The 10888-nt window shown below is 54.5% G+C and overlaps 1 protein-coding gene across 1 annotated transcript; it reads left to right on the top strand.

Moving 5' to 3' along the window:
• Positions 1-1421: 1421 nt before the first annotated feature.
• LOC146344244 (uncharacterized) lies at positions 1422-9134 on the top strand. The gene is made up of 13 exons (XM_084859782.1): positions 1422-1441; positions 1617-1867; positions 2105-2199; positions 4117-4251; positions 4726-4805; positions 5389-5494; positions 5800-5898; positions 6485-6589; positions 7079-7214; positions 7359-7459; positions 7893-8045; positions 8196-8292; positions 8843-9134. The coding sequence occupies exons 1-13, from the start codon at positions 1422-1424 to the stop codon at positions 8872-8874; spliced, it is 1410 nt and encodes a 469-aa protein (XP_084715908.1). The 3' UTR covers positions 8875-9134.
• The last annotated feature ends 1754 nt before the right edge of the window (positions 9135-10888 follow it).

The raw sequence follows: 10888 nt of genomic DNA, 5'->3' as shown, positions 1-10888 counted from the left end.
GCCGGCTTCACTCCACGGCGACTCCACGGAGCCGCCGGCCGGGTGCATCCACACGGGAGGTCTGCGGACACAAATGGCGGACGGCATAGCGGCCGCCATTTGCATCCCTTCGCTGAGCCGTGATATTTACGTAGCCTAAATATTTATGTAGCCTATCACGGCAAAAGCAGGGACGCAAATGGTGGCTGCTACGCCATTTGCGTCCCTGCTCTGAGCTGGGATAGGCTACGTAGATACTTACGTAGCCTATCACAGCTTGCCAGGGACTCAAATGGCGGCCAGTGTACCGGCCGCCTTTTGTGGCCACAGCCCAGCAGCAGCTGGAGACACCAGAGCTGCCGCTGCTGCCGGAGCCACCGCCGGCGCCGGAGCAACAGCCAGGTAGGCTCCGTTTTGCAGGTCTATCGCGAGGTGCTGGGGCGGGTTGCTCCATTCCGCCACAGATTCCGGGGGGCCAAATTCACTGGAATTTGGCCTCCCTGGGATCTGTGGCGGAATTCTCTAACATCCCTACCCCCAAGGCCTGAAGTTTCCCACCCCTACCCTTGCAAGACTTTCCCTGCCCTGCCACAGCCAGGCACTTTTCAAAAAGCCCCGTCTTGTCCGCTTTCAGGGTTTCCAGTGTTTCAAAGCTTGCCTTGTCCTTGTTTCCAGTTTTTCAAGGCTTGCCTTGTCCTATGTAAGTATTTCCGTAGCCTATCCCGGCAAAACTAAGGGAACGCAAATGCCGGCGGCTACGGCGGCCGCCATTTGCGTTCCCTTTTTCCCCCCCATTTTAGCCTACGTGAATATTTACTACACCATTTGTGTTCTTTTTTTCTTTTTTTTCTGTAATACCCTACGTAAATATTTATGTAGGCTAAAACGGCAAAAAAAACAAAGGGAACGCAAATGGCGGTCGCCGTAGCCGCCGCCATTTGCGTTCGCTGTTTTGTTTTTTTGCCGTGATAGGCTACATTAATATTGAGGTAGCCTATCACGGCAAAATACAGGCACGCAAATGGCGGCGGCAACGGCAGCCGCCAATTGCGTCCCCGCAGGCTGCCCAGCAGCCGGATGTCTGGAGGGAGGGACGTGTGTGCCTGCCTGTTCTGTCTGCTGCCCCGCTGCAACTTCAAGGCCCCTCCCTGCTCTCCCTCCTTCGGGCTGTTTCCCCTTACACCAGACTCAGATCTGGTGTAATCCGTGGGGGGGGGGATCCGCTGGACTGAACCCCTGCCTCAGTCTCTAGCGACCTCCCGAGATTGGACCAGCCTTCAAACAAAGGACTGTCCTTCACACAGCAGGGCACATGGCCATCTTCTTTGAGATCAGCACCAGGGCGAGGATTGTGGGGGTGTCAACAGGCTCTCCTTTGGTGTCTGTCTCTGCAGTTGGGTTGGGTACCATGCTCACTTGGACTCAGATGTCATCCCGTGCCAATGGCATGGAACTGCTCAGAGTAAGCTTCCTGCCCTCACTCTTGTGTCTTGGTCCATGAGAGACTTAACTGTTGGACACAAACTGGGAGGCTCAGACTGAGACCAGAGCCTGGGCTCGCCCAAAGCTCAGGTCAGCCGTCTTGAGCCCGAAGACACTGCAAGCCCGTTTCCCACCTTCCGCTCACTCTCTTCCAGGCTGCGCAAGCTGTTCCCCTTCTTCTGGAAGAGGCTTCCCAAGGCCAGCCCTGCAACACAGGAAGGGGATCCTCCATCATCTCCAGGAAGGAGATGGAGCTTCTGCTGCTGCTGCCGCCGCCACAAGAGCAGGATCCATCCTCTGGCCTCGAGACAACAGGAGCACAGGAAGGAGGCCATCGACCTGTGCTCCGTTGGCAAGAGGCTGAAAGCCCTGGGGATGGAGAGGAGGACTGGGTCGGACGGTTCAGGTGAGGTGATGCCTGGGCTTGGCCGGGTGGGGGGACTTCTGTCCGGGCACAAAGGATCACATCACGCCCACTGGGAAGATGAAGGCAGGTCTGGCTTTTCCGCCTCTAGTCTGATTCGAGAAGGCTTCTGGGGAAAGCAGCGCCTCTTGAAGAAAGAAGTGGGACTCATTTCTCCTTTCTTGCCTGTTCTCCTTTCTTGTCTCCTTGCCATGTCTTTCCCCTCGGGTATCCCAACAGACAACTTTCTGCCACTGATCCAGTCCCAAAAGACCCTTTCAGAGGAGGTCGAGACCATCCGGCAGTTCATGGAGAGACTTCAGTCAGGGCAAAAGGTACAGCCAGCCATCGCCTTTCTTACTTGTCATGTCGAGGGAACCCAGGCAGTGGGGCTTTGGGAGGGTTCGACAGCCCTCAAATAATGCAAGGCTTGTTAGCTGGGCTTGACCCTCAGACAACTTCTGCTGCCTCAGTTCACCCAGCTCCCTGAAGGTTGCAAGCTAGGAGGTTGAAAACCAGGACCACCAAGGTGGCTTTCTCGAAAACGCAGGGGGGATCAGGAAATTACAGGCTGGTTATCATCACATCTGTTTTGGGGAACTCGGCAGAAAGCAGTATTAGGACAAGTCCTTCTGAACAAGAATCAACCTGGCTGGCTTCTGCAAAGGGAAGTCTTGTCTCATGAACCTTTTAGGCTTCTTTCCGAGTGTCATTAGACATGGAGACAGGGGTGATGTGGTAGACATTGTTCACTTGGACTTCCAAAAGGCTTTCGACAAAGTCCCTCACCAAAATCTCCTGAGCAAACGTAGCAGTCATGGGATACGAGCAGAGGTCCTTCTATGGATCAGTAACTGGTTAAAGAACTGAAAGCATAGAGCAGGAATGCATGGTAAATTATCCCCATTCAAGGGAAGTCAATAGTGGGGTCCCACAGGCATCTACATTGGGACCAATGCTTTTCAACATGTTCATCAATGATCTGGAATGAGGAGTAAGCAGTGAAGTGGCTAAGTTTGCTGATGACACCAAGTTCTTGAGAGTGGTTGAAACAAAAAGGGGTTGTGAGGAGCTCCAAAAGGATCTCTCTTAACTGGGAGAATGGGCATCCCAACAGCAAGGGCAGTTCAGTGTCAGCAAGTCCAAAGAGAGGCACGTTTTGGCGAAAATTCCCAACTTCAAGTATAATCTGATGGGATCTGAGCTAGTGGTGACAGACCAAGAAAGAGATCTTGGGGTCGTGGTGGACAGCTCAATGGAAATGTCCACCCAGTGTGGGGCCACTGTAAAAAAGGCCAACTCCAAGTGAAGCATAAATGGAAAAGGACTTGAGAATACACTGGCAATATTATACTGCCTTTCTACAAGTCTATGATGCGACTACAGTTGGAAAACTGGGTACAGTTCAGGTCACCACACCTGAAGAAGGATCGTGGAGAGCTGGGAAAAGGGCAGAAAAGGGCAACAACAATGATCAAGGGGCTGGAGCCTCTCCCCTATGAGGGAAGTTTACAACACTGGGATTGTTTCGCTTGGAAAAAGGAGGGTAAAGGGCGACATGGTAGAAGTAGACAAAATTCGGTGTGGATGGCTTGAAAAGGAGGTTAGACAAATTCCTGAAGGAGACGTCCAGCCCTGGCTATTAGGCTTGAGGGCTACTTGCCACATCCAATACCAGAGGCGGTATGCCCACGTCCAACCGTTGCTAGGGAAAATGGGGAGGAGGGTGCCGTTGCGCCCCTGGCCTGCTTGTGGTGTCCCGCTCGACAGCTGGTTGGCCAAGGTGAGAACGGAATGCTGGCTGAGATGGACCCATGGTGTGTTCCAGCATGGCTCTTCTTATGTTCCTATGAAAAAAAAGCCATGGCAAGCCGGGGACCCATGAGAGACCCGCAGAACACGATAGCCCCCACTGGGTGAATTCAGCCACAGTGGGCTGTCATGTTGTCCCAACCAGGCCATTGCCTCTCTGCAAGGGATATTCAGCTTCAGATGTCATCTGTCTCTGGATCTGGCATCCAAGCAGAGCTTCGTGTTAGGGGCCTCACTAGCAGCCTGTAAGTAACCGGATAAGGGGTTCAGGCAACTGCCAATTGCTGCCAGATTGGCCCGCACCATATGAATGGAAGGCTTGAGCTTGGATGAGGAGTAGGATACCTCTTCGGAACCTGCATTCTGGCTGCCTGAACCATGTCAGACAAGGCCCGGAAACACCCCTCACTCCCTCACAGCCTGACCCTCCCCATTTCCAGAGGTTCCTGCTGGACTGCCGGATGAAGATGGCCTTCCTGCATGCCATCCCCAGCTGCTGCAAGGCCACAGGCCAGAGCAGCTGGGGGACAGTTGGCCTCCTCTGTACCAAGGCGGAGCTTGCCCTGGCTGTAGCGGTGAGTGAGATGGAGCCCCTGAGAGGCACAGAGCTGGAGGGTGGAGGAGGAGCCCTGTATTCCAATGTTGGGGACCAGACCAGAGGAATCCAGGGACACATTAGGGCTCTGGGGCTTCCATGGATGTTCTTTCACCCTCTGTGGATGGCGTATGGAGGAGAAAGGAGACAGAACAATCCAACCGTAGGCCATTTGCTGGGGGACACGGGCAGGAGGGTGCTGTTGCACGCATGTCCTGCTTGTGGGTTTCCTGGGGCCAGCTGGTTGAGCACTGTGTGAACAGAATGCTGGGCTAGATGAACCCTTGGTCTGATTGTACAGGTCTCATCACATATTCTTACCTGGGTTGCAGGGCTGGGAGGACAGTTTGGAGAGGCCCTCTGTCTCGTTCTCGCCATTTCCTCCAGGGCCAGGCGGGGTGTCGGTGGGCCTGTGGTTCTCATCTGCTGCCTTTCACCTCTTGATCTCCCACAGGCAGCAATGGAGACCCTTCCTGAGGACTCAGGGCCATCCTGTGTCCTTTCTGCAGCGATGCTGGCTATTCACCATCTCAGGTACGGAGGCGGCCTGCGGGCAATGGGATCTGCGCTGGCTCAAGGACTGGCCTCCACAAGCCCATAGTAGCTGATTTGGGGAAGTGGGGGCAGGGGCAGAGTTTCGTCAGTGCTGTTTACCAGCTCCCGTGCTACGTTTAGGATGAGCCCAGGAATCACATTTCCCCAGACTCCACATAACACAGGCTTCCAGAATGTTCCTCTTTGGTTTATTTTTCAAGAGAAACCAAAATGAGCTCTGCAGTTACTGGTCCCTCGGGGTCAGTGTCTCCCTCTCTCCTCAAGGGTCAAAGAACATCTCACGTGAGAGTTCTGTCATTCAAACCTCAGACGTATTCTTGGTTTACACCTTGCGGCCCTGGGGGAATGGCTGGGGACCCCGTTTGCGACTTGAGCAGGGCTAGGAGGGGATCCCGCATTTCCCCAGGGTCCAGAGAACCAAGCCAGCTCTCTGCTGCACAGGGCTGGGCTGTTGCTTGGGACGTCCAACACGTTCTCCTTGGACAAGGCCTATCCATTGAGTCCCTCCCTTCCTCCCTCCCTCCCTCCCTCCCATCTGCTGCTTTTCCTTTCCTCCTACCAGCAAAGCGAAGCCTCCTTTGAGCCGGCAGATCGAGGCTCTGGTCCTCAGATTGGCTCTTCATGGAGTCTTGAGCAGGGAAAGAGAAAGAGCAGATTTCCACAGCAAGGTATATTCTGGCCAAATGCATCACTGTTGGGGCAAATACCCTGTCCTGGGTCTATGGTGCCCAATCCCCTCTTTACTAAGTTCCTTCCCCAGGGGGCAAATGGTGACGCCCTGAGAGGGCAGGAAGGGGTGAGTGGTCCGTAGCTGCTGCCCACGTTCCCTTCTGGTCCATGGAGCTGTCTCTAGCTGGCGGGTCTCCCTGGAATGGCTGAGCTACAGGACTTCCTCTCGCCCTGGTGGAGCCTTCGCTGACTGGGAGGACCCTTCAGTCGCCCCACGCTAAGCGGTTGCTCTCTTCCCTTCCAGGGTTCCTGCCAACCCTCCCCTGCCGACACCCTGCAATTGATGCTCAGGGGCTTGCTGGCGGGGGAGCCCACCCTCAGCCATCTGCTGTTCTTGTTGCAGGTGAGGGGCTTCGGGGGGGCAGGAGGGGTCGATCTTGCCCTTTGGACTCCAAGGGAGAGTCTTAGTTGGCCCAGCCTTCAGCAGCAGCGGAAGAGGACGTGGCCCAACGGACAGCAGCACAAGCCGAAGGGAGCAGGTCCCGTGCAGAACATTCAGGATGGAGCGACGGGGGCCATTTCTGGCACGGCCCTCCTGCCTGCTGCCTCCTGCTTGCTTCTGCATGGATGACTCTCTAGTCCATGAGCTGCGATCCATCAAGGCAGAAAGTCGGGGAGGGGAGGACGTGGTTGTGCAAGCCTTGTATCATGTACCTTAGTTGGTGTGTACTCTGCTTTAGGGATGATTTGACTTCCAAAAAGCAGCATCCAAATAAGCGGAGCAGGAGGAGGAGGAGGGACACACCTGATATCGAAGTCTGAGGCCATCTGATATCAAAGAGGGTCTTCAAGATGTGCTTCTCTCAGGGCAATAGCATCCATCTCACACAATCCAATGGTATTGCTGCGGACCACTTTGTGATCCAGTTCGGTTGAAAAAGGTGGTGTGCAACCCCCATAGGACTCTGACCTGCTGCTTCCTTCCACAGCACATCAAGTACTGGATGCTGTCGAAACATGGCCAGGAGAGAGGCAGAGCCCTGACATGCGGAGCATCCCTCCTGCACCATGCAGTCACCCTGCCAGACCTGGATGTGAGTATCCCCACATGCTGGCACAGCCTGGAGCCCTGGCCTGGGAGTGGGAGGGAATTCAGAGGATAGACCAAACTGCCACTGGGGGGCCAGGGAACTATTTTCTTTATGTGATTAGCAGGTGCGGGGGTGGGGGCGGGGAGGGACACCGAATCAGAGTCACAGTTGCAGGTGATGGGTTAACCCCCCCCCATGCCAGGGTCATTTTTCCAGGTCGTGCTTCCCATCCGGCCTGTTTGGGAAAGGACAATCTTGACAGTTTCATGGGGAACGGACGTGTCTCTCAGTGCTGCTAAGACCCAAAATCGTCTCATGTTCCCCTCCCAACTGGGAACTGGTCCAGTTATCCTGAATGTGGAGAAGGTGGGTTAGAGCACTCGCTGAGGGCTAATCCTACCAGTGGAGTTGCAGAAAGAAGTGCATTGAAGCAAAGGGAGGAGCTGAGAGTGGAATGTGCATAGAGATTCATCTCGCTTTCTTTCCCACTAGACATCTGGAGAACACCCTGCTCTCGGGTACTATGTGGCAGCTTTTGGCCTCCACCTTACCAGCAAACATGAAGAACTAAGGGACCAGGCGAGGGAGGCCATCAGCTGCCTGATGAAGCTGCTTCTCTTCCAGAGGGGTACGGAAGCTGGAAAAGCTCCATCTGCTGCTCAAGTTTCTTTACCCCCTGCTTCCCTTGGATTTGTCTTGGGAAGGGAAGAGAAAGATGTCAGGCCAGTGGTAGAGGGCAACCAAGCTATAGCTTCTGGCGTGTCTCTGTTAGTGCAGAGAATGACTGACCTGGAGGAGGAGGAACTGTGGTGCCAGGGGGGAACGGGGACGAAGATGCTGCTGGCCTGCAAAGATACTTGCAGGGTTGGGGAGGTAAGGCTGTATCTCCACGTTGGTCGTAAGTTTGGTTGCAGGGCTGCAGCCAGACGAGTCGCCTCTTGCAGCTGTCCAATTAGACCAGGGCAGGGGGACAACATTGCGTGGGAAGCTGAGGGTGTCTGTCGGAAGGGGAGGAGGGGAATGCCCTCCTTGAGCGCCCCTCCCTGTCTGGGATATATAATAATATCAACTCGCATCAGGGGCTGGGGGGTGTTTTTTCCTCTGACCACTCCGGAGGTCTCCCCAAGCAAGTGGGGAGCCTCCAATATCAGTCCAAGGCTCCTGTTTCAGGCTGGCTAGAAGCCTAAAGAGAGGCACCGCTGCAAGGGTTTGTAGAGGGTCCTCCTCCTTCTATTCTCGTGCCAAGAAAAATGGATGGCACCTTCCTACACCCCCTCCTAATACCGTGACTGCTTGTCCCTTTTAGGTCTTCCGTGAACTCTTCACCGAGGGCCAGAAGAGAGAGTTCCTGAGCATGGCTGTGCTGACTGCGCATGGATCCCAGCTGCGGACAAGTGCGGCTGGGATCCTCTTGGTCTACGCCATGCTCGGGCAATCCCATGTGGTACTGGGGACGGAGGTGAGTCAGCGGCTAAGTCGGCTTGGCGCAGGGGAACGGACGGGTCTGCGCAGAGAACTGCGTTTGACATCGGCGGTGTCCCTGTGTCATGAATAGGGGGCGCGGGGGAAGTAGAGCTGACCGCACAGCTTGTGTTTCTCACCCTGTAAGGCAAAGGCAGTGAAGGAAAAGGTATTGCAGCAGCTCGATATCCTCCAGAGGCAGAAGAAGGTCCCTGAGGCGCTGAGAGTCCTCTTCCCAAGCAAAGGTGACTGCCAGATCCTCGACACCCTGCATGTGTACACATGCAAGGCAGAGCAAGGGGCCACGTGCATCTATCCCCGGGTTCTCCATCTCTTTCTGGGGAATGGCCTTGGCCTCAATCATTTAGGCTGGGATTTCTCAGCACGGACCACCAGTGTTCTTCGTGGCCAGATAGACACTCAATTAGTGTCCTTCCTGGCTGGCTGTGAAGCTGGCCGATCTCTCTCTCTCTCGCTGTCTTTCTCTTTCCGGGCGACGGGAAGAACACACAGGAAGCTCCTCACTAAAGTGTGTGTGTGTCAGGGAGAAAACCTATCCTTAAAACACTTCATTCCTTTTTGCCTCTAGTCCCCCAAACCCTCCAATTTTGGGAGGGAGATTCCACCTCCATTAGACTAATCTACCTGTTTTCTTGGTCTCAGTCACTAACAGGTAATTACGTAAACACCCCAAATAATGCAGTTTTATATGTGACGTCTACAGTCATCTGCTACCTAAATCAGGTGGAATACTCCAGTATCCCCTTTGCTTCTTTTCCCTTCTGTTCCATCCAGATGCTGTAATTGTTGAGGACCTCGAAGAGTAGGGGATTCGCCACCCCAAACTGGGCCATCCTCTTGACAAGCGGCACTGTCTGCAGCATTGAGCTAAATGAAAGTAAAGAAAATGCAAAAGGGTGCAGCCCAGGAACGTGAAGGATCCGAGGGAAGGAAAAGAAAAACACACACAGAAAAACAATGCAATTTGGGGGAGGAGGGATTAAAGACCAATACATTCTCAGTCAGCAGTCGGGGGGAGAAAAGTTTCTGAATGTCATTATTTGTGAAAATAAAACAATTACAGCCCATGATTCTGCTGCAAGACTCCTCGATCCCATGTGCAGTTTGAGGTACTGATCCACAGCTTCCAACATATCAAAGATGAAGACAGGGACGTGCTTGTTGTAACCTGATGTCAGGGTGGAAACTGAGCCCATAGAGCCCCAAAGCAGCTCTGATTCTGAGGAAGAGCAGCTTCCCACGGGAGAGGAGCCCGCTCGTCTTTCAGAAGCGCACCTGCAGGGAGAGATTCCTCCTGCCTGCCTTCCTGAGAGAGAGAGTGACCCTGGCAGTGAAAGAGCGGGGGACGGGGTGTTGGTGGACGCTCGGCACAGACGCAGGGGGAGGCGCCAAATGGAGGGCGCCGAGAGGCGGCGCTCTGCCCGCTTGGTGCTACGACAACGCCTGCGTCCCGAGGACCCACGGGTGAGAGGGGGGACCTCTCCATAGCCCATAAGTTCAGAGTCTTCCCGCGCTACTCCTTCAAACGGGGACCAGCTGCCTTGCCTGGAGCTTAGGCAACTCTGCTACTGCCCCAGGGCAGTTCCTTGCCTAGTCGCGGGAAGTTAGCATCTGAAAGAGTCATTGAGTTGTAAGGGAATAAAGCCTTGGAAGAATCCCTTTCGTCTGTGTCTTGAGTTGGCCACTGGAGGGGACTTTAAGAGGCAGCTGGGGCGCTCCTGACCGCTGGGCTGAAGGGTGACAGCAGCACTTCGGAACCACACCTGAGGCCCAGCTTTTAAAGTGCTGAACAAATAGTGCATTGCATTCAAGAAATCGCTTCCATTGCAGTTCTGCTCTGCACACGCATCCTTCGGGAGGAGAGGAGGGGCAGGGCTGGACATGCCCTGGCCTGGCCCCTTGGCAAGTCTGCTGAGAGAAAGCCTGAACAGGGTGCTGGCCGTTGCCTGCTTCATGCTTTTGCCAGAGCTCGCAGTTCCACTTCCCCCTGCAGGAGGCTGCCACTTCTAAAAGCCACACGAGACTCCAGCGCGAAGGAGAAGAGCATCACTGCCCCAAGACGTGGCTCTCATCCCCCGGCAATGCCACAGGAGTCACCGGAAGGAAGGCTCGGCTTCGTGCCCTCTCTCCTGTGCATGTTTTGCAGCAGGACCATCCAGCAGCCCACAACACAATCCCCACCACGGACCAAAAAAGATTTGCGTTCGCCATCTTTTTTTTTTTACCGGGATGTGATAGGCTCCATAAGTGCCCCCTACGCTATTTGCGTCCCCCTTTCTTTTCTTCGTCTTAGTCTACATAAATATTGACGTAGACTAAGATGGCGAAAAAGAAGGAATGCAAATGGTGGAGGCCGTAGCCGCCGCCATTTGCGTACGTGTTTGTTTGGGGGGGGTTGGTTACCCAGAAAACTCTGCGGACGGAAATCCGGCTGCGGATGGCCCTGGCCTGGGCCTGGCCGGCTGCTCCACGGAGCCATCGCGGAGCACAGCCAGCCGTCGAGGATTCCGGGGGAGAGGATCGGATCGCCTCCCACCTCCCACTATGAACAGAATCCGCGAAGAGGTAAGTCACTTTCGTACATACCTATTTCGAAGTGGGCGGGAAATTCTCTTCTTTGGGGCCTGGCGTCAGTTTTATTTCCATTGGAGTGGCAGAAAGGGGTGTGTGTGTGTGTGTGTGTGTGTGTGTGTGAATAGAGGCCTACTATTCACAAGTAATTCCCACTGATTTCTATGTAAGCTGGTATAAGATTACAAGCCATGATGAGACTAGTCACATCCTCCATGCTAACCATTTTGTAGTGATGCCCACAGCAGT

The sequence above is a fragment of the Heloderma suspectum genome, chromosome 5, assembly GCF_057233095.1.
Source record: "Heloderma suspectum isolate Gila_16-S chromosome 5, 16-S_ref, whole genome shotgun sequence".
NCBI classification, from domain to species: domain Eukaryota; kingdom Metazoa; phylum Chordata; class Lepidosauria; order Squamata; family Helodermatidae; genus Heloderma; species Heloderma suspectum.
The sequence above is the reverse complement of the archived record's forward strand: the minus strand, read 5'-3'. Positions and strand labels throughout refer to the sequence as shown.

What these genes read in the sequence shown, in the direction of transcription:
- LOC146344244 (XM_084859782.1), top strand. Translation starts at nt 1,422, where the DNA reads ATGGCATGGAACTGCTCAGA. An exon ending in ATGGCATGGAACTGCTCAGA is followed by an intron (nt 1,442 to 1,616) that starts GTAAGCTTCCTG and finishes ACTCTCTTCCAG; the next exon opens with GCTGCGCAAGCTGTTCCCCT. An exon ending in AGTCCTCTTCCCAAGCAAAG is followed by an intron (nt 8,293 to 8,842) that starts GTGACTGCCAGA and finishes TGTTCCATCCAG; the next exon opens with ATGCTGTAATTGTTGAGGAC.